Source organism: Chelonia mydas, chromosome 9, assembly GCF_015237465.2.
Source record: "Chelonia mydas isolate rCheMyd1 chromosome 9, rCheMyd1.pri.v2, whole genome shotgun sequence".
Lineage (NCBI taxonomy): Eukaryota > Metazoa > Chordata > Testudines > Cheloniidae > Chelonia > Chelonia mydas.
In genome coordinates, this window is record NC_057855.1 from 61,735,583 (window position 1) to 61,760,987 (window position 25,405).

At 42.0% G+C, this 25,405-nt stretch overlaps 1 protein-coding gene across 1 annotated transcript in view; it reads left to right on the forward strand.

The window, feature by feature from the left end:
• LOC102930362 (H(+)/Cl(-) exchange transporter 5) overlaps positions 1 to 24,699 on the forward strand; it is a 59,044-nt gene extending 34,345 nt beyond the window's left edge. The window contains 12 exon segments of the mRNA XM_027826335.3: positions 2,418 to 2,569; positions 4,926 to 5,025; positions 7,699 to 7,886; positions 9,094 to 9,216; positions 9,792 to 9,998; positions 11,340 to 11,420; positions 12,949 to 13,141; positions 13,144 to 13,490; positions 16,304 to 16,490; positions 19,669 to 20,067; positions 22,557 to 22,773; positions 23,481 to 24,699. Of these exon segments, the coding sequence (XP_027682136.2) occupies positions 2,418 to 2,569; positions 4,926 to 5,025; positions 7,699 to 7,886; positions 9,094 to 9,216; positions 9,792 to 9,998; positions 11,340 to 11,420; positions 12,949 to 13,141; positions 13,144 to 13,490; positions 16,304 to 16,490; positions 19,669 to 20,067; positions 22,557 to 22,773; positions 23,481 to 23,571 (2,285 nt within the window). The 3' untranslated portion in view covers positions 23,572 to 24,699.
• Positions 24,700 to 25,405: the final 706 nt, after the last annotated feature.

Genomic DNA, 25,405 nt, shown 5'->3' on the forward strand with positions numbered 1-25,405 from the left:
CATTCATGATTAAAAGCTAGTACTCAAAGCCTCAGTAAGAATTGGGAAGCCTTGAATTACTTTGTCTGTAGAGAGAACTTATGAGAGGGAATGCCTGTAACATGAAAACTTCCTTAAAGGAGGCAAAACTGGCTGCAAAACCATTATTCATGGGTGAAACCTCCATTAACTAACTTAATTCTCATTGTAACCTGAGGAGTCCTTGCTGCTAGAACATCTATGGGCTTTAGAAGAAAAATATATATGGAGTAAATATTAAAGGAATCCACTGTTATTGACCAGGATCAAAGGTTTGTGCCTGCATACACAAAGGAATGAAGGCTTGGTCTGATTTACACAGGAAGAATTTGTTCCACATATATTAATCTGTCAAAAAGCTGCTTGATTTCCTTGGATAGGGTTTAAAAGACCTTTGTTTTACTCCCTCCTTCCCCCCCCCCCCCCCCCGCCCTTTATTCTAGCCCCTTCATATCTTCAAATCATGTGAAAAAGCACTTTAAGAAGCACATTTCAAAGGGGCAGAGAACAAATGTTAAGTGATGTGTTTTAAGGCTCTTTTCAGATTAAAGGGGGCTTACATTTTCTCTAAAACAGAATATTAATGCCGCAATGGATTAATGAACATTTTGCAGGTGGAGAAGAGTTCAATTTTTATCACATAAAAATACGTTTCATACTCATCACAAAGTTATAAGAGACACACTTTTCTCTTGGCTTCATGTTCAGTGGCTTTATTCTTGGGAGAGAACATGGGGAGGCCACTGGACCAAGAGTCAGGAGATCTGGGTTCTGTTCTCATCTCTGTCCCCTTGGGAAAATAGTTTTACTTCCCCTCTGTGCCTGTTTTCCTTCCCACCCTTTGTCTTACCTTGTCTACCTAAGTTGTCTGCTCTTAGGGGCATGAACTCTTAGTATGTGTGTATACGTTGGCTGTTACAACAAGGTCCCAGTCTCAGTTGAGAACTCTTTGCTGTGCTCTAATACAATTAATACACAGCAGTATCTCTTGTTGGTTTTGTTTTTTCTAGCATTATGTTGCTTGCTGTTATTGTCATTTTCATTATGGGGCTGTTTTTCTTTCCCTACTTGCCTCCTGTTTTTGGCATGCATTTTCTTAAGTGCCACTCTGTATAGGTCAGTGATACTGACTGTTGAAGATGTCTAACACCAGGACTCAAAAAATCCAGCTTTCATTTCCTCTCTCCCCACACCCTCCTAAAAAAAAATTCTAGTCTTTACATTTGGGAGTGGGGGAATTCTCTTCCAAATGCAAGCGAAGCATAACCCAGTGCTGCTTCTCCGGGTCAGCTGCTCTAGGCGCTGCTGTTAGCAGACGAGTGCCCTGGGAGGAAGGGTGGGGTTGCAGAGCGCGATGCAGGGATCCATCCACTGGAGCAGAGGGCTCTTAGACTTGCAGGGAGGAGAGATGATATACCATAAATGGATTTATTGCAAGGAAGGGGCTGCACAACACTGATTTGTGTGGGGAGTTGCTGTAAATATATCGTGGGTTGAAGGGCAGTTTTAACTTGATTTATTAGGAGCTGCTGCTTTTTGTGATGGGATGCAGCATTAATAGATTTAGTTGTGTTGGGAGGGATTGCTTTATCTGGGAGATCAGGGTTCAGTTGGTTGCAGACCAGGATCTTCCATTCTGACCTGCAGGAGATTGGGCAGGAGACAAGGTGGCTTGGGGCACCCCAGTATATATCAGCCTGTTGAGGAGCCTTGGGTTAGAGGTTTGTAGGGTGAATTTTTCAAGCCTTTTGACTAATGCTTTTTGTGTGTGTGTGTGTGTGTGCGCTTCCTATGCCTCCTGCATCTCTCTAATCTGTCAGAGTAGCTACCAAATGCACGCCTCACTCAGGACTTGCTCCCAGGGCTGCTCATCCTCTGCTCTGCCAGCTGCAACACTTTCATTTTTGATTTTTTTTAAAAAATATTTGCTGTAGTTTTAAATAGGACTAAGTCCCTCTCCACTCTCCCAAGAGAGAAAAGTATAGTTATGAATCCCTGCAGGGGGTACTGTCGGTCATACTCATGAAAGCCAGGGACTAATAACAGTAGCTATTGCCAGACATTAATGCCACCCCCCTCCACTCTGTACTGTTCCTTGGTCACCCTTGGACAGACAATTGTAGTTTTGTCACAATACAGGGTGGTTTCATGATGTGAACTTCTGTTCACTATGGTCTGGGATGAGAACATGAGTGCATCTAATGCATGAGTATGTTGCGCCACTTAGTCATTGGTAGACTGACTTGTTTTCTCAACAAATCTGTGTGCTCAAGGAGTGATTGAATAACTACCTGCCTTTACCTAGGACTGCATTCATCACCTCTATTGGCATCCTAAGAAGTGGGGAATGTTGGAATTAATGCAGATGCTCATACCTTTCATTCGTTCTGTTTTTTCAGGGTTCTCCTTATATAATGGAGGAGGGATGAATGGCACAAGCCAGATGATGGATTTTCTGGAGGAACCTCTGCCTGGTGTGGGTACCTATGAAGATTTCAATACTATCGACTGGGTGAGAGAGAAGTCCAGAGACCGGGACAGGCACAGAGAGGTAAGTTTGTTTCTTGCTGCTTTGCTTTTCGCTGGTCGTGCAAAGCAGAATTGTCTGCATATAAACTTTATCTCCTTATCTCTGAATACTTTAATCTGGGGACATTTATAGGAGTATCTGAGGGTGGAGGGGTTGCTCCCAGCGAGTGACCCGAGCACTTTTCCACAGGTGATCTTTTAGTCCAGGGAAACTTAGGTACAAACTTTTACCAGTCATCAAAATGTACCAGCTGCCCTGCATCTCTGTGCAAGGATTGTTAGACTCTCTGAATGGAACGTGGGATTGAAGAATTGGGATAAATTTTAGTTGGCTCATCTTTTCCTGCGTTTCTCTGCATCCAGGATATGGGAGGTTTCTGGGAACTGCATTACTATTATTAGGGGATAATATTTGAACTGGGGAAGATAGCGAACACACTACGTACATGGTTTTGTTTGTAAGGAAGAGCAAGATTTCTTTTTTTTATCACATAATGGCTATTATCAAACAATAAAAACGTAGCCATTCATTTTCAGCCTTGAAAACACGTTCTCTGTTGGAGAAGACTAAAGTGAAGTAACTCATGAATTCCTTCCCCAGCGCTTTCTGGCTTTGTGCGGTGAAGGAATTGGATTAGAATGGCAGAGCATGCCTTAAATGGGAAATTAAGCTCACTGCCTCCTGTATCATAAGACATGTGTTGGCAGGCTTTTTATAGGGCAGTGACTGGCCTAAGCATATTAAATGTAACTCTGTTTGCCAAAGTATTCTTTTGAAAGTTACACTGAGCATGACAGTGGCCTCTGTCTTAACAAGTGAGGAGTCCCCAGATCTAAGACTGCCTGTCAGCACAGGAAATGTGCCAATCTTGTGTGATGCCTGGACTATCCCAAAGAGGAACAAGTGCTCAAAGACCCTGTAAATGGCTGTGTAGATGCTACAAGCATGATTCCTCCCACCCCCACAGCTCCTTCATCACTGTCTATGGTGGGAACTAAACCAAAGGGATTGCATAGAAAAGAAAATGGAAAAAACGGTGATTGGCATGAATAGCCTAGTTGAGAAATGCCCAGACATGTGGCTAATAATGCTACCTCCTCTGTACAAACAAATTCAGACCAGGTCAAACCAAAAATTACTAACTGGCCAAAAAGATCAGTTTGCAACCGTAAAAAGAAACCTACAGCAGATAATTTATCCTTTCCAAAAACTCCCTCCCCCAGCCTCACGAGGTCAGTAGTAGCTATGCTCATAAACAATCTGGCTGTTGCTGCTGAAAGGCAAAATCTAAAGAAACAAGTAATTAAAATCCTTCAGCCAGAAAGATATCTGCTCACCTTATTTATTCCAGTTAAAGGGGATTTGTTGTTTGGCCAATGGGTCTTTTACCCTGGAGGAATAATGGACTGTGTACTGGGACTTGCACCAGAATTGTTAGTGCGCTCAATAGCCCCCGTTTGATCCTTTCATTCAGCCTTCAAGAGCAGTAAGATGAACAAACTTAAAATATTATCAAATGTTAGGTAAATTTTATAGGGCAGAGCCTTAGAAGAAGTTATCAGCTTTGATCTTGAGACTCAGAACTGTGTCTAAGCCTTAAGAGGCCTCCTCGGAACAGTTCAATACCTCTGAACCAAAATGTCTGGCCTAAAAAGCTGTGTTGAAATAACGTTTCCATTAACGGGGATTTACACACACAAACAAACTCAATTCCTGAGATTGTCAAGACCTTGCATATCACAGATCAGAGTCTACCTGAGTGCTCAAAGTAATGCCCAGCCTTTGTCATTCCTCCCATGGTCAAAGGACTAGATTGAACACACTAAGCATTTGCACCTTGCTGAAAAATGTGTATCTATCTAGGAATTCGTATACTAATTGAGGGTGCGTGGCATGACAGGTGGACATAAATGCTCTGAAGGTAGTTCTGTTTCCACAAACTGCTCAGGACAACAGTCCTATTACTAAAAATGCTGGGTTTGAGAGAACTAAAGAATAATATGCAAGTTTGTGTGTTTAAATGGGAAAAGACATTTAAGGTGAGCGTTTGATTTAATCTTTTCTTTGATTTTCCCGGTTTGGGGAAGCTTAATTGTCCTTGAACCATGTTTTTGTACCTACTCTATGTAATGCGTTGCTTGCAATACTGGATGTTTTGATTTTGGAAACCCTGCATTTCCTGGGTACAATCACGTGAATAAAGGATAGAGTGTGACCCTTTACTCTGATTTTTCTGTATTGGTGGGAGACACTCAGACCCTGATGTTACTATTAGTATTTTTTCAGGATTAATTAAAAAGATATGCTTCTAAAATAGATCTGTCTGTGTGTCTGCTAAAGAATGTCTAATGTCTGCCTTGTTACACCTTTCTTCCAGATTGCTAGTAAAAGTAAAGAGTCAACGTGGGCCCTGATTCACAGCGTGAGCGATGCCTTTTCTGGTTGGCTGTTGATGCTCTTCATAGGGCTGTTAGCAGGTGAGAGGACAATATAGTTTTAAAAATGAATTCCCAGTCCTGCACTATAGTGTCTGCATTGATTCCTCCTAACCGAAACTCTTGTGTGACCAGAGCCTGTGATTTTCTGGCCCAGAGATGAGTGCTCCCAGTTCTGCTTACATGGTTTTGCAGTGGAATATGAAATTATATTTAAGCACTTACAGCCATAGTGTGGGAGTGTCATGATACAAAAATCAAACAAGCTAGAATCACCCTTACTGGGCATACTAAATCTGCTGTTACCACTGCAAATAGAAGACTCAGCCCAACAAGGAGAAATCAAAGAGAAACATCTCATCTTCATCAGACCGTGTCGGTCACCAAAGAATGGCTCTGGCCAGCAGCCAAAGGGAGCAAGTTCCAAAGTTTGGGACCCCACACTCTCCTGTCAGTACTGGAGAGGCCAACTCCAGGGACTGACAGCAGGAGATTTTTTGCTCATTTTTAATTGCTGCAATGGGATAAAGGTGAGGGGGAGGGGCTGTCAGGTGGCCAGTTCCCAGACCATTCAGAGAGACAGATTTGCAGATACCTTTAAACTGCATCAGAAAGAACTGAAGCCAGTGGAGCAGTGATAAATCAACAGGAAGCAGCTAAACTCTTACAATAAACAATGCAGATATATTCATATTTACATAGAAAATTGGCCTATTGACACACGGAAATTACACTTTGTTGTGGCCCTTTTTCATTAATGTGCATTGGAAGAGTATTGCTACGTCTAGCATGACCTCTGGAATATACTGTACACAGACTTACTGATATAAATCAGGCTGACTCCATTCATGGTCGCCTTGCTAAACAAACATGTGAAGTTTCCTGCAGTGTTGGAAGTTGGGGACAACTCATCTGAAGACATCTATTCTAAGGATGTTAGGGATCATGGGAATATCACCCCAAAAACATAGACCTTGTTTCCTTACCAACTTTCTCCTACTTCCATTTGGCACATTCCTGTAATTTTCTTGGTTTCTAATGGCTATTGGAAATGGCTTCTTTCGGGTCCTACATTGCTCGTGCCCCAGAGTCAATGTTGTTAGTATAACTGTAGATTTAGTGCTTAAGTTCTGTAGAGAGCACAAGACCTTTTTTGTTTAGGCACTCCATAAATGTGATCTCTTACCCCTTCTGCACCTCAAAAATTATCTGTCACACCATATTTATATTGGAAAAACTTACCTGCTAACCAAAATGAATTATGTTCTGATGCCTGGGGTGGGACTTGGTGCAATTTTTTCTGTCAAATGTTGAAATATTGGGGCACTTCTCTCCCACGCACATTTAAAAACATCCGTTAGTGAATCTTACTTTAGCTCTTCAAAGAACAAACATAAATTGTATGTGTGACGGGTTGGATCACAGAAACCCCCTGGAGGTTGCCAGCTGATGTGCCAAGACTACTTCTGCCCCTGCTTTCTCTGCCAGCTTAGGACTCCAGCACCCTGTCTTGCTGAGCCAGACATGCCAGTCTGCTCCAACACAGACCCAGGGTCTGAACCATGGGCCCCAAAGCTGCAGACTTAACTGAAAGCAATTTAAGAAGTGTTCCTGCCTTTAACACTCAGATGCCCAACTCCCAATGGGGTCCAAACTCCAAATAAATCTGTTTTACCCTGTATAAAGCTTATACAGGGTAAACTCATAAATTGTTCACCCTCTAGAACACTGATAGAGAGATATGCACAGCTGTTCCTCCCCCTCCCCACCCCAGGTATCAATACATACTCTGGATTAATTAATAAGTAAAGTTATTTTATTAAATACAGAAGGTAGGATTTAAGTGGTTCCAAGTAGTAACAGACAGAACAAAGTGAATTACCAAGCAAAATAAAATAAAACACGCAAATCTAAGCCTAATACAGTAATAAAACTGAATACAGATAAAATCTCACCCTCAGAGATGTTTTAATAAGTTTCTTTCACAGACTGGACACCTTTCTAGTCTGAGCACAATCCTTCCCCCGGTACAGCCCTTGTTCCAGCTCAGGTGGTAGCTAGGGGATTTCTCATGATGGCTGCCTCCCTTTGTTCTGTTCCACCCACTTATATATCTTTTGCATGAGGCGGGAATCCTCTGCCCCTCTCTGGGATCCCACACCCTCCTTCTCAATGGAAAAGCACCAAATTAAAGATGGATTCCAGTTCAGGTGACATGATCGCATGTCACTGTAAGACTTCATTACCCACTTGCCAGCACACATGTATACAGGAAGACATACAAGTGAAACAGCACCATCTACAGTCAATTGTCCTGGGTATTGGGAGCCATCAAGATTCCAAACCACCATTAATGGCCCACACTTTGCATAATTACAGTAGGCCCTCAGAGTTGTATTTTATATTTCTAGTTTCAGATACAAGAGTGATACATTTATATAAACTAGGATGACCACACTCAGTAGATTATAAGCTTTGTAATGATACCTTACAAGAGACCTTTTGCAGGAAGCATATTCCAGTTACATTATATTCACACTCATTAGCATATTTTTGTAAAATCATATAGAGTGCCTCACAGTATGTAAATACTGCAAGGGTTGTGTTTGTCCCTATGGTAAATGTACCAGAATGCCACAGGAGATGTAACGTTCAGGAGATCCCAGCAGTCAGTGAGAGATCATTCCTAACTTTTTATCTTCATTTTCACGTTAGGTTCTCTAGCTGGTCTGATAGACATCTCTGCTCATTGGATGACAGATTTGAAAGAAGGACTGTGTATGTCAGGCTTCTGGTTTAACCATGAACACTGCTGCTGGAATTCCAATGAGGCAACCTTTGAGGATAGGGATAAGTGCCCAGAGTGGGAGAGCTGGTCGCAGCTTATAATTGGCCATGGAGAGGTGAGATGTAAAAAGAATTGATTCTGTTGCTGGTCTATTTTTTGCACATTTACTTAGTCACAGGGTTCATTATGGCAGGGCAAGCATACTTCAAGCCTGAAGTGTCCATCAGTCTTAGTAACCAATGCTGGCATCTTTCAGTTGTATGAATAAAAATAACTCCACTACTTTATGTTTAGGCTTAGCAAATTCAATTTTTTAATTTTTTTATAATTTTGACTGATACTATCAGTGTTTATTTTTAAGCATTTTTTTTTAATTTTCACCGTTGCGTAAAATTGTGGGGTGTGTCAGACAATCTGATGTCAGACAATTATTTCGTGACAGACACAGAGATTCAAAACTTAAAGTTCGCTAATTGTTGAGACGCAAATTTTCAAAATCACATGGCCAAATATATGAAGTAAATATCCTCAGATCAAACCCTAAGTTCTCAAGTAGTATTTCTCTTTGCCTATCTGTACATTCTGATTATTTATTGATAGAAATATATTTTGTCAGTTTGGTGCAAATAGTGAAATTGATGTTTACCGACATTAACCAATAAAAATCGAATTCTTCCAAGCTTAGTTATGTTTATGTTCTATCCAGTGAGGGCAGCTGAAAGCTTATTATCTTGTGTAAAGGTATTAGTGTGCTAACACACATGTGAGTTCTTGGCCTCGCAAAGTGTTCTATGCACAGTTTTTAAATCTTTTTCGGGCAATGCAGAATTTGCTGGTTTTTTGTTTGTTTTTGGTTTTTTTGAGAACAGGATTTAAGAGCTTGTTCTGTGCCAGTGTGTCCAATAAGTAGGATGTTCATATTTGTTCAGATGGTGGTGTATATCTTTATCCTCTAAGTTAAGCCTGTCCTAAAAACCACATGGTCCACTTTATTAGCCAATGTACTCTACGCTCACAAGATATCCCACTTAGGGTGACCAGATGTCCCGATTTTATAGGGACAGTCCCGATTTTTGGGTCTTTTTCTTATATAGGCTCCTATTACCCCCACATCCCCTGTCCTGATTTTTCACATTTGCTGTCTGATCACCCTAATCCCACTGCTTCTGTATTGGCTTGCCATGTACTACGTGGTCACCGCATAAAACACAAATTCTACATGCTTCCCTCCCTCCCCGTCAATCTCTTTAAGTATTTCATAGATAATGTGATTTTGATTGAGGGTGACAGTCTTAATCAAGCAATTTTTTTCTCCATTTCAGGGGGCATTTGCATACATTCTCAATTACTTCATGTATGTTCTCTGGGCCCTGGTATTCTCTCTCCTTGCAGTGTTGCTGGTCAGGGGATTTGCACCTTATGCTTGTGGCTCAGGAATCCCAGAGGTGAGTCGGTCTGTCACTTTCCTCAAACAAAGCCGTCTGAAATATTTTCCATCATTTGGCTAAAGGTTGTTTCTGGGATTGAGGAGGGATGTAATTGTTCATCAAAAGATGACAATACCATGGAAATTTAAGGAAAATTGCACTTTTAAAAAATGTAGACTAGAAAAGAATCAGAATGGTCTAACTTTTTGCTTCATTTCAAATTGCAGTGTTAAAATATAACTAGTCTCCCATGTCTCCAAGTAGTGACTGCAAAAATATTTTAAAAAACACCTTCCCCATCAGCATGTCATCAAAGAAGTTTAAACAAACAGTACTGTTTGTATAGCACTTAGAGAGTATGCTAGCCAGCAGCTTGGCAGAGATTAGCTGGCGTCAGTGAACAAACAGTTAACTTTGTTTACTTTCAGTGAAAATATGAAAGAAATTAACTGTTTAGCAACTATAAAGTGTTTAATAAAACTGTAAAACAAAGTCCTTGACAGCATAGTGGGCCTCTGATAAAATAGAGATCTAGCCAATTAGCAGACCAAATATTTGAATGAAAGGCTGTAAAACTTTGCTTTGACTTTCAGATCAAAACTATCTTGAGTGGTTTCATCATTAGAGGCTATTTGGGCAAGTGGACCCTGATAATCAAAACTGTTACCTTGGTGTTGGCAGTATCGTCTGGCTTGAGTTTGGGGAAAGAGGGCCCCTTGGTGCACGTAGCTTGCTGTTGTGGAAACATCTTATGTCACCTTTTCACCAAATACAGGAAAAATGAGGCCAAACGCAGAGAGGTAAAACGAAGATACTGTAACATTGTTTTAAACTGCAGGGGAAGATTTGTGGGCTTCGCACTAGGTGCTGAATGGCTTACTACTATTTCTAGGCCAATTTGGAATATAAGTAGCCAATTTTTAAAAAATGTAGAATGGTAGTTCTGCAGATCATTGAGTAAAACAACTTATCTTTAGTATACAGTATGCAAACATACTAGTATGAAGGCTACTCTGTGCCTGTGTAATGTGTTGAGTATAAAATTGCTGTTTATATATATACACACTGTCTGATAGGTAAGGAATCTAGCACCAACTTATTAAACTTAATCAAATGCAGCACTTATTTGGAACAAAAAATATTTGTGTTTGACTTCCCCTGTGAAAATATTTCTACCAGGAAATGATACTTTTCCACGATGTACATAGGGTAGGGATTTTGCTGGTTTGTGAGATAAATATTAGCAAGTGATATAAACTTGCTTTGAGCCCAATTCTGCAGCCCTTGAGTTCTAGTACTTGCACAAGTAGTGCTTTGTGGACTTGGATAGGAGTAAGCACTACTCAGGCTGAGTACAGGCTGAGGAATTGGGCCATCTGACACTCAAACACCATGGAGATGGGTGCATTATAAGAACCTAACTAGTTCAGGAAAGAATTCTAACATCTGAATTGATTTAAAATACAACCAAAGTAAACAGGTGAAATGACCTAAATAAATTGGAGATCTATTCCATAAGTTACTACAAAATGTTGTTATAACATCCTATGGCATTTTATGGTAAATCTTGGAAAGTGATGACTGAGATACCTAGTATCACCTTGTCTGTATAATCATCTGGCAACCATAAATACAACACTATTTTAAGACACAATTTAAGTATCATGAATGACTCCACACAGTCTCTTGTTTACAATTTCATGAATTAATTATTTCTAGGAAACTGGATAAAAGGTGTAAGGAATACGGATAGCCATGTGATTGTTGATTGTAGAATTAACAAGAAAATACCTTTTTGTGTTTTATGCTATTGAGATTGTGACTTTTTTGTACTGAACTTTTTTCCAAGACACAGATAGAACATGAAATCTGAGGAAGGAGGTAATTATAAACACGTTGATACTACCAAGTTTGGGAATAGAGAGCTGTTTAAATGTTAATGGTAACATTTTGTAGTAAATTATGGAATATATCTCCAGTTTATTTAGGTCATTTCACCTGTTTACTTTGGTCGTATTTTAAATCAATTCAGACGTTAGGTGAGCTGTACAATAGAAATCTGAGCTGTACAAAATGTACCTACTTGAACAAAGGAGTAATATAACTATTGTCCGTGTCTGACTTCTAACCTCTTGATTTAGGTTTTGTCAGCTGCTGCAGCCGCTGGCGTGTCCGTAGCTTTTGGTGCACCGATTGGAGGGGTATTGTTTAGTCTGGAAGAGGTAATCTGAACTTTGTATTTCCTCCTGGCAAGTTATTTTATTGCACACATACTAAGTGTTCCTGCTCTTTTACCATACGGCACTTCAGTCCCCTCCGCGGCTGTTTTGGTGCAGAGGACGCATACACAGTTAAATATCATTTGGAGTATTTATAAGTGTTAGCTAAGCAACACGAATGCTTGTGTGAGTCAGCTGAATGCTTTGAGTTTTGAAAGGTTTACTTCTGAATTCGTGTCTTTATTTTTGCAGCAGTACTGATAATTCCCCGACACAGCTGTGCCATTGCATGTGACCTGTGACCCCCCAGTTTTCACAGTCTTGTTTCCCAAATGCTGTCTCGCACTACTCCACCCAACCCCCCCAAAAAACGCTGATGGTGTACCTCAATCCTAATCTATATCCACCTTGATAATCCAGTCTTGGTTCTCTCCAAGGAGACTTCTAATTTAGTTGAGTTTTGGGGGGGCCACAAGCCACACAAATGGAATAGATCATTGCTACCCTTTTAAGAATTTAATGTTATGATTAGCAACCCTCTCATTCCTGTTCTGAGTGGCAAGATCGTGATAGCCACTGTAGCAACTGTCTTACAGCTCAGCTCTGATGCATCATGCCAAACTAATCAGTGATATGTAACCAGGCATTCAGCTCCAGCGGTCAGCAGTTTGTACCACAACATTCTCAAAGTAATATTCACTTACCCTGCGGGGGATGGCTTTCTGTGTAGCCAATGCCCACAAATGACCAGATTGACCACAAAACTTATCTTCCGTGCGACCAATCAAGAATGGAACTCAAGATCAGGCCTGGGTACCTAGGTATAAGACATAGGTATTAATCAGTGAGGCCATCTAGATGCCCCTTTCCCCCTTACTAAATAAAAAGCATTGCCACCTTTATATTTTCAAGCCCAGAACCTTGTACCATGTTTTGAAAAAAATTCTACATTCTGCCTAGTATCGCTATCGATTGCACCTCTGAAATAACCTTTCATAAACATGTGTTCATTGTAAATATGGCTTGGAAATCATCTGACTTAATCCCAAATTGTGGAAGTAGTCTGAAGTCTCCAATGGATAGTATACGTAGGGTACACACATGGTGCGCTCAGGGCTACTATGCCATTCATGTGTCACTTCACTATATAAAGGGGTGTTCCTTTTGAATGAAGCAGTAGCTTGACTGTTCCATGGCTTACTACTATTTCTAGGCCAATTTGGTATTTTAAGTAGCCAATTTTTTTAAGTTTTAGAAGGCTTGGTGGTTCACTGAGTAAAACAATTTATCTGTAGCGTACGGTATTTAAACACACTAGTATAAAGGCTACTCTATGCATGTGTGTAATGTGTTGAGTATAATATTGCTGTTTATATATACAGTACTGTGTGATAGGTAAGGAATCTCGCACCTACCTTCTGCATTAGAGTCCTTAACCCTACTTTATGCAAGATGCAATGGTAGCTCTTACTGGACAGTAATTAATGTCAGTTTACAATAAATGACTGAATCTGCCTTCCCCCCTTTTTAGGTGAGTTATTATTTTCCCCTCAAGACACTGTGGAGATCTTTCTTTGCCGCCCTGGTAGCAGCGTTCACCCTGCGCTCCATCAACCCATTTGGAAACAGCCGTCTGGTTCTGTTTTACGTGGAGTTTCACACACCGTGGCATCTTCTAGAGCTCGTGCCATTCATACTTTTGGGAATCTTTGGTGGTCTTTGGGGATCTTTTTTATTCGCAGCAACATTGCCTGGTGCAGAAGACGTAAGACAACCAAACTTGGCAAGTATCCTGTGCTGGAAGTGCTTATTGTGACTGCCATCACAGCTGTTCTGGCTTTCCCCAATGAGTATACCCGTATGAGCACCAGTGAGCTGATTTCTGAGCTGTTCAATGACTGTGGGCTCCTGGATTTCTCCAAGCTCTGCGAGTACGTGAATGACTTCAACAGCACCAAAGGGGATAATCTGCCGGACCGAGCCGCTGGCCCAGGAGTCTACACAGCTATGTGGCAGCTGGCTTTGGCCCTTATCCTAAAAGTCTTCATTACCATATTCACTTTTGGCATGAAGGTGAGAATGACAAGTAAAATGGTATGCAGATAGAAAGATTCAAATCCATGTCTTTTTTGTAAAGAATTGGCAGAAAGTGAAACTCAGTCTTTCTAAATGTTAAGGATCAAGTGTAGTAATTTTCAAATGAGCCTTAATCACTTAATAGCCTACATCCCATGGACTTCCAATGGGACTGACCTCATGCAAAGTGACTAGTATGCTCTTGCAAATTTTACCCCCATTTTAAACTCTTCTAACTGTGCCTAGTTATTGGTAGTTAGCAGTGTTACTGTTAGCCGTGTTTTGCAACACTCCACTGTCACAATTACTGGGCTAAGTGACCTCTGACCCCTATTGGTTTCTTTGAGTGCATCCCTCTCAGGCTGTGAGCCATCACCTGTCTTTGGAAGGATCATGTGATTCTCTCAAACCAGGCCTCACCTGCAGTCACCTGTGATAATCACAGCAGGCCTGACTTATCTTCAGTGCCTGTGGATCTCTTTCCCCCAGGAGCAAGTGGTAACCAGTACCCAGGCAGCCTTCTCAAAGCAAAGGCATTTCAGAGAAAACAGATCTCAAAAGCAATAACCCAGTGTATATGCATGCCAGCCTTTCCCTGTGGCTTACCGATTCCCTGGATCTGGGGGGAAGGCCTTAATGCCTTCAGACTCCGCTGCAGAATCTTTCCCTGTGCCAGCCTGTCTTCTTGACAGCTGACCCATCTTCTCCTGAAAAGGCTTTCACTGGTTAATCTCTTTTTGACCTGTAGTCTCCCAGACTGGCAAAATACTTCACCCTGGAAGTATGCCAGTGTCTTGTAATTGCCCTCAGTGTTTGCTGGGAGGCTGCTTATCTAGATCCATTGGGTTGCTTTCCTACTTGTTTTATCTGTAGCCTCTATTAAGCTTGTAAGTCTTATAACTCAGTGTACAACAACCTCACCGACCAAGCAACATAGTATTCACAGGGCATCTCCATCTCTGCCACACCCACTTCTTGAGATTATTTAAAAATGGAGCTACAAGCACAGTTCTGAATTGTCTTGCTTTTGGAGGCTTAGACTAGAACTTGACAGTGAAGTTGCGTGTATAAAACATAAGTTCATTATATGCAACTTAATTGCAACTTAATTCTCACATCCTTCCATCTTCTGCATTTTTTGCAAGCAGAATCAAAGTGCACTCATAAAAATGTAGCCCCTGGGAGTCTTTTTCAGCTTGATTTATTTTAAATGGTCATTTCTTAAGATAGTTAATTTGAAATACCCTCCTTTGGACATGATTTGCTTTGATAGTGGTTGTGAGCCATATTCATTAAAAAAAAAACAAAAAAAAAAACACTTTTAATATCCTAGAGTATCAGATGTGAGACCCTTTCATGCTTATTCAGTGGCAACCTTTTGAGCCACTAAGGTGGTTATGCACTTGGAGGCTTCCTCATAAGAAACTGATGGGGGCAGGGGGGAATTTGAGATGCTGGCTGTAGAACTGCAAACTAAGGATTTTTTCCCAGTATTTGAAAAGTGACTGATCATCTAATTCCACTAAAGGCAAACTTATGAATCACTAAATATATGCAAAACAACTTCCCCTTTCATGTTACAGTGAAGTGGTCCATTGCTACAATGGACAGTGCTCAAATGTATGAGAAAAGGACGTGATACTTTCAGCTAGTCTGACAGTTTGACTGAAAGCACTTTGTACTTTATAAGCCAAATCATGTCAGAGTAAATGACGTGAATATGGCTGTGAGAATTACTAATGGTCCCTGTAAGACCTAATTCTGGGGACCACTGTGGCAAGGCTCAGTTTGATTTTTTTTCAGTCTGGGGAGAGGGATTTTTCTATTTTTAGCGATGGAATTTTCACTCCATTCGGGTGTTTCACATATATGACCACACACAGCAGTTGTCCAGCTGGAAAGGCATAGGGGAACACTAATATATTGCGTGTGTAGCTATTTTGTTACATTCTCATAGGATAATGGCTTATTAGAAACTTATTAAACAGAGCAACAGTAACCAGGTATGTATGGGAACAAATCCTGGGTGTAGGGGGGGTACTGTATGTACGCAGGTAAAATCCACCATAGTGTAAGTAAACACCAATAAAGAAATGAAGATGGGCTCTGGAACACCCTACTCACAATAAGATCTGCTTTTCAATCTGCGATTGTGTTTTGGTGCTGTCACCATAGAGTTATCATAAACAATGTGCATGGCTTAAGATTTGAGCCTAGTATACAAGTTTTCATTGGAAACTAATGGTGGAAACATAAGACAGGAAAGTGGGCAGTCTGTGGTACCTAAACCTTCCTCTGGGATGTCGAATGCCCCATGTCTTTCCTTTAAATGGGGTGGGGGCTGGGGGTTATATTGTAAAGCATGGTGTCTGTCTCATTCAGTTCTTCTGTGTTTCTGAAATGATCAGTTGTCGGCTCCTCAGGCTAAAGCAAGGTTCTTTACAGCAGAGTTCTTCTCACAAACCTTGCACTGTTTTAGGTGTGAGTGACAGGTAAGTACACTTGATTACGTAGGGAACTGAGAATGAATGTTACAGTAAGGGCTGTGTTATCCAGGCAGGCACCGTACACATTGTATTTTACCTGTTCATTCAGGATGTCCTAGCAGTGTCAGTACAGTATGTATCCTTCCCTCTGCAGGGAGCAGATCAGTACATCGTTTAACGATTATCACCAACAATCATAGTTGATGATGACTGCCAAACTGATTCTGTGTTCAACTTCTAAGTCTGTTACCCCTCCGTGTATGTTGACTTACTGTTGCAAACGTGCCTTTACCTTACACTGATGTGTTTGGATTTTTTTGGTAGGTCCCTTCGGGTCTCTTCATTCCCAGCATGGCAGTTGGTGCCATAGTAGGCAGACTGCTAGGTGTAGGAATGGAGCAGCTGGCTTACTATCACCATGACTGGACTATTTTCAGTGGCTGGTGCAGTCAAGGGGCTGATTGCATCACTCCTGGCCTTTATGCAATGGTTGGTGCTGCAGCATGTCTAGGTAAGCGATAAATATTTGCTGCTAGTTTAAAGGCAAAACTTAGTGTGATACTTTGTCAGTTACCTACAGAGCTGCCTTCGGAGTTGCAGAGAAATGATTTTGTGTGAAATGCTACTAGTTTTGCGGACTTTGAAACTGCTTTTATCTGGAGAGAGGAAACTTTGAAACTGCACTTTGTAATGCATTGACCATATTTCTGCCTGCTCTAGTTGGCACCATGATGTCCTTGGAAATGAAATGAAACACTTCAGTGGGAATTTCCTGAGTAAATACTTAAATCCCTGGTCAACCTAATTGATTTTAAGTCTTTCTCTAGGCTTTTAGTCCTTCTGTCAGCCTTTCTGCTTCATGGTACAATTCTTGTTTCATGTACTCTGTTGAGGGTTTTTGGGAGCATTTCATCCATTTAACAAAAATCCCTTTTTGTGAAGTAGAAGCATATCTGACTGGGTTCCACCCTGAGACACAATTCCCAACCTAATAGACTGCAATGTGCCTTATGCTTTCCAAAGATCTGTTTTGCCTTTGGTTTTCATCACAAGTCACACCGACTTCAGTTAACTCACCCAAGTGGAAGTAGCGTTGCAAACCCTGGAAATTTAGATTTATCTTGGTCCTGCTGCTGCTGTTTTCAGAGAGGACACGTGTCTGAAAACTCAAAATACTTCCTTTTAGGCCAGTGTCCCCCAAACTTTTTATGTTGCACCGTTCCCCCCCTCCCACTCCAGGAGCCAGGGCTGGGAGCAGGACCACTGTTGGGGCCGGATCTGCGGCTGGGGCCACGGCTGGGGCCATTGGTCAGTGTTGGGGCTGGAGCCGCAGCTGAGCTGGGAGCCAGGGGCCAAGGCTGGAGCTGCAGCTGAGGGTAGGTCTAGGGCCAGCAGCAGAACCGTGGCCAGATTGCGGTCTTGGGCAGATCTGGAGCTGGAACAGAGCTGAGGGCAGAGCAGGGCTGAGTGGCGCTCCCTTCCTACCCCGCTGTGCCACCTAACGTTCCTCTACACACTCCTAGAGGGGGTATGCCCCACAGTTTGGGGACCCTTGTTCTGGTGTTGGGGTTCTGTTAGGAAAAAAGAGTAATGCATTTGTTGAAATTTAAAATACTTCCTGGCTTTGGAGAAGTTGTGTAAAATAGGAGGCATGTAAACATGTTATTTTAGAACGTTATCAATCTTCTTGGAAGTAGATCAGTCAGTCACTTCCACTGTTGTTGGCAGAGTACTCCATATGCAATATTAGCATTAAATAAACAAGATTGTTTTTAATGGTCTTTGTCACTGGTGGACAAATGCTGAAGTGGAGATGTCACTTAAAGCAGAAGACCATTACTGGAGCAAAAACTCCCATATTATTGTAAAATGTAAAAGTAAAAAACAAAGCTTTAGAAGTAGCTGTGGGGACTCAGAACTCAAGAAGGCAGCTTCATTGGGTAAAATTTTCAAAGGAGCCCAAGTGCCATTTTCAAAAGTGACTTAGGAGTTTAGGTCACTTAAGCTCTTCTGAATGTTTTTTACCCATTTTTCTTTGAAAACCTATGTGTGTGTATTTCCCAGTGTTCAAAATGCCTGCGTGTAGCTAAACCAAAGAAGTTAAAAAGCCATTTGTATCCTCCCGTGGCTCTCCAAGGAACTGACGATGGCAACAATGACAGGGTCAGAATGCCACCTGGCTTGGCGGTACACCAGTCTGAAAGAAAGTAACTGATCATAAACAGTTATCTGTCCTTGTGGTTATTACTCGAATTGTTTCAGACCTATAGTCTGCGTGTGTGAGAACAGTTTGGGGGCTAATTTGTACTCTTGTCAAGGAACAACTTTCCAGCAAGCTGGGACTAAGAAACACTGGTATTTTATTTTTATATATAAAAATTGTCTCCAGGGGTCCCGCGTTTCCTGGCGGATTTCGCTAGCCTCAGGGGCTCACTGTGACCCTCCACATAGCCCTTCTCTCTCTAGAGGCAAGGGTCACAGCTTATTGAGCCATTTTCATCATAAGCCAGCAAGGGAGGTGAGGAGAAGCTATCCTCCCTTGCACAGTCTCTGTTGTCTCCCAGTCTCAGTGATTAATCGGGGAAGGAATGGGAAAGCTCTCTACTCCAGGCTCCAGCCCAGGGACCCTAATAGTAGCATCTATGGTAGCTGATTTTTTGGAAATAGGACATATACAATTCCTGGGCCACTTCCCCACAGCAGCCCCCACTCAATGTCTCCTTCACCGTTACCTCAGGACCTCCTTCCTTGCGCCTGATAGGGATTTGTACTGCTTAGTTCCTCCAACAGCGCAGCTTCCTCCTACAGCTCCTGACATGCGCACCTCACTGACTAACTGGGAGGCTTTTAACTAGTCCAGCCAGCCCTTGATTGGCTTCAGGTGTCCCAATCAACCTAGCTATCTCCACTGCTTTCTAGAAGGATCTTAATTGGCCCCAGGTGTCTTGATGAACCTGGAGCAACTGCCATTAGGTTACCATGGTATCAGAGATTTGTTAGCCTGGGGCTAACAAACCTTTTCCTCACTACTTTACTATAGCCATCTGGCCTTGCCCTGTAACAGTAGTTACATGTATATTTATTACTAACTAATGGTTCTCAGTTCCTGCTTGCTGGGAAATTGATAAATAATGTAAATCTAAACTGTCAAAGGAAATAACATACTAAACCAATGTAGATATCAGACACATTTCAGAGGTTCTGTTAGTTCCTCATGATAGCAGACCCACTGAATTTCATGATTCTGTCCACGAAAACATGAGGCAACAGTCCAGATCGGAAGTATGCCCAACCAGCTGATATGAATGTGTGTGGTTCCTTGGGGCTGCTTCTGTGTACTATGGGAGAGTCGAGGAACAACTCCTGGCTTCATGGAATTTAAGTGACACTGAGAACCAGATCTATCCGAAACAAACTTAATGACTCCTGTAATCCAATCTGCTGTAAAGCATGGACATTTTGTAATTAAGTAACATTTACCTATATTCACATTTGTTTTCCAGTATAACCTTGAAAATGTCCCGTCTATACGGAGAATGTGAAGACTAGGGATGTCCATCTGCTACATCTCAGGATGGCAGAGCTGACTTTAGTGTAGTATGCCTACATTGCACATCAGAAACAAGGGAGCTCTTGTTGGGAATCCCTAGGAGTGTTTCAAACTCTGAGACTTTTGTTCTCCTTTGCAGGTGGAGTAACCCGTATGACTGTGTCGCTGGTAGTCATTATGTTTGAGCTTACTGGTGGACTGGAATACATTGTTCCTCTAATGGCTGCAGCCATGACTAGCAAGTGGGTGGCAGATGCAATTGGACGGGAGGGCATCTATGATGCCCATATTCGTCTCAATGGCTACCCCTTCCTAGAAGCCAAGGAAGAGTTCTCGCATAAGACTCTCGCCATGGACGTAATGAGGCCCCGGCGGAATGACCCTGTTCTGACTGTCATCACACAGGACAGCATGATGGTAGAGGATGTAGAGGCCATAATCAATGAAACCACTTACAGCGGCTATCCAGTGGTGGTGTCCCGGGAGTCCCAGAGGCTGGTCGGATTTGTCCTCCGGCGAGATCTCATCATTTCAATTGGTAAGAGAAGTAAGGCAGAATGCAATGTGGATAAAAACTTCGCACTCAGAGACCAGTTACAACTTGTTAAATAGAGTGCAGTAGATATAGGCTTCAGTGAGCGTTGCCATTATACAACGCCTGTGATCAGGGCATGTAACTTCCATCACCCTGAGCCTTGGTGTGCAAAGTGCCACTCAGCATGTGTTTGACTAAATCAATGCAACAAGAGCACTGCCATGGAGAATAAGGCTTTAACCCAGCAGCAACTAAAAATATTCTGTTTTATCGGCTGGCTTATTTTTGAAAGACGCTTTCTGCAGCTAAGATTCAATGTGGTTGGAGTTTTGTTGGTTCCATGCATTTAAAAACAAAGCTTGAAAAGCACTTGAAAGAGTGGGTCTGGCTATTGCCTTATAGCGAGTTGTTAGTGTTTCATCCACACCCAGGGCCATTTGAGACTGTGCTGCCAACCCTACAGATGGAGGGATCAAAGTCACAGGGTTCCCACCAACCTCCACTCCACCAGGGACAGGTTGAAAGGCTAGTGTGCTATTTGCTAGTCATGCTTCGGTGCCATTTGGTGGGGAGTGTGAGCAACTTTATGTTGACCCAGAGCTTGAGAAATAAGGATTACTCCTCTTTCATCACAGCACTGTCTTGGGCATGTTGCAAATTCTCCTTACCCTCTTGCTTATCAGGAACTCTCCAATTAATTTGCAAACTGGACACCATCAGATTAGGCCTGAATAAAGACTGGGAATGCTTGGGTCATTACAAAACCTAAACCTAATGTCCCCAATACTAATTTCCCCATTGTTTCTCACACCTTCTTGTCAACTGTCTGAAATGGGCCACTCTTATTACCACTTCAAAAGTTATTTTTCCTCCGTTGGTATCCTGCTGTCAATTGAATTGTCTTGTTAGACTGACCTCACACTTGGTAAGGCAATTCACATCTTTTCATGTATATATACCTGCTCCTGTGTTTTCCACTCCATGCATCTGACAGAGTGGGTAGTAGCCCACAAAAGCTTATGCCCCGATAAATTTGTTAGTCTCTAAGGTGCCACAAGGACTCGTCTTTGTTTTTTCAAGGACACAAGCACTGTCTCTGGGCATGCTACCTGTTGGTGCCCTCCGTGGGATGGAATCCTTTTGCCTGGCGTGGCAGAGGAGTTTGCGCAGGCAGAGCAAACACATTCTCTTGAGCCCCCTAATGTAGCTTGTAAGGGGGGACCCAGATCTGTGTGACCCAGCCCTGTCCATGCTCGTGTTAGTGAGAGACTCTGTAGTGCACAAAAAACACCGGTTGATTTTGGTGGGAATCTGCAGGCTACATGCAGTACAGACTTCACTCACTGGCTCTCAGTATGGGAATGCTTGTGCTTGATATGTATCTTTTAAAATATTTCAGCCATTGACAATGGGAGGGAAGGAAATGCAGGAAAGGTACATTACAGCTTAATGATTTCCTTCCTTGGGCCTGACTGCACTGGGGTACAACGTGGTCTCATTTAGTCAGGACTGCAGAGATTTTCCTGTGGAGTAGTTCCTGCTTGCTGAAGATGCACAAAAAAGAATTCATTCCCAGTGGTCAGCCTGATCTGATTGGTGAATGTCTAAGCTGGGCCCCATTCTGAATTCAGACTTTTGGAAGTCAGGCCAGCTGCTCTCCTTGTTATTGTAGGCAATAATGATAATTAAATGGTATCCAGACACTATGGCTACTATCAGATTGGCCTATTGTGGTTGGGAGGTGAAGTCTGCTACTCTCATTAAAGTAAACTTTACAAAGGTGGAGAGTACCTTACCTGAGCCATGTCTTCAATGACTGGGGGGAGTCTTCTTTCTAATCAAGTGTACATAGTGATCCTTATCTATTAAATTGCTATAAAATAGTCTTCTGTACTATATATGAAAGGAACCTGATTCAGTAGCTGGGTAAGGGTATTGAACATGTTGCATACCCCTGTGTGCCTCAGTTTGCCCATCTTAAAAAGTTCTGTATAGATGGGTAGATTGAAGGTCCTTTTATGACTAGTGCTATGTAAAGGCAAACTATTATCCCTCTCTCACTTCTCCTGAGCAGCAGATCTGTGCCCAGCACTGTCCTCTAGTCATCTCCAGAAATGCTCTTCTATAGGTGGGTTTCTTGGCAGCAACAAGGTGATGCAACTGGTCTGGCAGCACCAAAAAGTTAATCCAAACTCTATTGTGAATGTTGAGCTGTATGTAATGTGCTGAGCTGAAGTAACATTCAGGAGTGGGATGATTATGGTGCCCCAGGGGCTGGGGTATCTTCAGCTGAGAAAAGGGAGTTGGTGTCCAGTGTCGTCACCCCGCCCCCTCAGGTGGCTGGAGAGATGACTTGGGAGAGAGCCTCTGCTGCTCCTTTGCTTGAGTAGATGAAGGAAGGGTCCTTTAAAGCTCTGTGAATGGGAACAGAGGGAGGAAAAACCTGTGCTTTAAATGTCTTCCCTTTATAACCCACAATGTCTCTCACTCAGAAAATGCCCGGAAGAAGCAGGATGGAATTGTGAGCACTTCAATTATTTATTTCACTGACCACTCTCCTCCGCTGCCTCCGAGTTCCCCATCCATGCTCAAACTCAGGAGCATCCTGGACCTCAGTCCATTCACGGTGACAGACCAAACGCCCATGGAGATAGTTGTGGATATATTCCGCAAGCTGGGACTGCGCCAGTGCCTCGTCACTCACAACGGGTGAGAACGCCGCACAGAGGAATTTGGGCTGAGAATCTAACAGGGTAGCGCTGAATGCAAAGCATTAAAAATTGCTTGTTGAGCTCAGGAAGTCAAATTCTTCTCTCCTTTTCAACTGGTGTAAATCCTGAGTAACCCCAGTGATTTAGTTGGAGTCATTCTAGTTTTACATCTGTATAATAGAGAACTCAAAGCATAGAAAAAGTAAAAGCAGGGGTAGCTCACCATCAAATTGCGTTAAAACAATAGACCTTGCTGGTAAAGGCAGTAAACAGTTTGAGAGGGGTTAAAGCCATTAGGCACAGCACCATGTCAGATCACCGCACCTGAGACACACAGTCCTCTTCCACTTGAGCTGTGTGGAGGAAGGGCAGAGGGCGTGCGCGTGTGTGTGAGTACATTGGTTTTAGAAAAACCTGTGGAAGATGGATGTGGGGGAAGAATTAAAATAAATGGTTGACTAATATTTGTAGATCTGCTTGTTTAGATAAGGATATCCAAAGTGGATTGACCAGTGGTCTGATCAGACATGTAAATTCCACACTTTTCATAGAGTCTTAGCATTCTGAGCCATGGAAACATTTGATGGTCATCATGGATTAGAACTGCCATCAGAGAAGCCAGGGTCATAAAGAGAGAGAGTCACTGTGGGAGGAAAATCAGGGAAAGGAGCTCATATGCTAACAATCTGTTAATTAACTTTTCAGGAAACTACTTGGGATCATTACCAAAAAGGATGTATTAAAGCACATTGCGCAGATGGCTAATCAAGACCCAGATTCCATACTCTTCAATTAAAAACAGACTAATAAGTATTGGTGTTTAACACAAAAATGAAACTTTATAAAAGACCGTGGATTTTCTCTTCTATTTTTATTAAGAAACTGGAGCTATCTTCAGAGTTTTCCTGTATGGAGCTGAAGATCATCATGTTTTTTCTACAAAATAACCAATTGCACTACGTAATCTGTGGAAATTAATTTTCTCTTTAGAAGAAAAGACTTTATTATAATGCTTTTGTGAAGTTGCATTGGAAAGATTCCATGAAGGAGTAAAAGCAAAATGCTACAGAATTAAATCTGTTCCCTTATTTTATTTGAACTTTGATAACTAATGTTGGGAGGGGAAGAAAAGACTATCTAGTTTTAAGTCTTCAAAAGCCATGGAGGAGAAGGATGACTTTTGCACACAGCACTAAGATGCCTGAGAACGAGATTATCATAACTAAGGGCCACAATTCCCAGACAGCTGCTTGGTGAAAACACAAATTTGATCCTTTTTTTAGGTTTCTAAAAGCAATCAGCAAAATGTAAAGGGGGCTTTTTGAGTTCTATATTTGAACCCAAGGTGAATCTACATATTCCTGCATGCAGTGTCCAGCTAAATGAGGACTTGTTCTGGAAGCTCTGCTTCTAATCAGAATGAAGCTTCATTTTAGTCTTCTCTGAATGTATTAAGTTACCCTCGTTAAAAGTACCCAAAGGGAGAGCAGAAGGGCTCACTGGTTATATTCTTGCAACTCTCCCCTTGTTGGCTAAGACCAAGGATTTCTCCTTCTCTATAATGAGCAATTGAAATGGTTAAGACAGAGTGCTAAGTTATTGCCCAAGTTTTACTGCACTCCTTCCAAATGATCCCTGATCATGTTACAGATATTGCACAACTGACTTCTTTCTTAATCAGCAGTGTCTTTTTGTTGAAGGGTATGTCTATTTTATTGGAGTTTCCCAGATCCATATTGTTTACATGTATGCATATTCTGTTCCCTTCTTCCATGCCCTTTACTGTGCCGAACTCAGGATGGAATCCTGTCTCTGGGAATGAGTAACACTGCCACTTTATGCACATTCTCCATCTGCTGTCTGTTTTATTACCACCAACTATGCAATAAAAAACCCTTCCTGTTCACTCCAGCAGGATAATTTATAACCTGGATGGTCCTTCCCAATTCTGTTTGTCCCAGATTCTAGCAGATTGAATTGGTGTCAATTAATGAGATCACTTGATCGTTTACTGATGCTTTCCAAGTACTGAAATACAATCAGAAACCAGCCTATTCATTTTAGCACCCACCCCAGATCAATTTATAGACATGGCTAAGGATTATCAATGGAATGCAGTGCTGCCATTCACCTCTTACTCACCGATTTGAATTCAGGGAAGTGGCCAAAAGTTGACAGAGCGCCAAATACTTGGCCAGTGCTTTTGACAGTTCAACTATCAAGCTGCCTATGAGAAATGAGTAGTGTTCTTAGTCTAGTTCCTGATGGGCAATTATTGGGCCATTAAAACAGGCATTACCTGTAGCACAAGTTAGCCATTTTTTTTTGGCAGTCTTGGCTGGGGAGCTGGGGGACTAAACTCCCCCCATCCTTAGACGAGGTCCATTCAGAGTAGCAGGCAACGTGGGAAGTTTACACCATGTAGGTTGCCTTTGATAAACCTGTTCTATGGGTAAATCAGACTTCCATGAGCACTAAAAGTTCACTCCAGTGTAAATGAACTAGTTTCTGTTTTAAGCACAAAACAAATGTTTTCAAAGCCTCTCCAGCAGTGGGCAGCTGTCACTGTTGCTTCAGCATCCTAACAAACAAGACAACAGCAGCTGCTACTTGAATCATATTGAATAGGA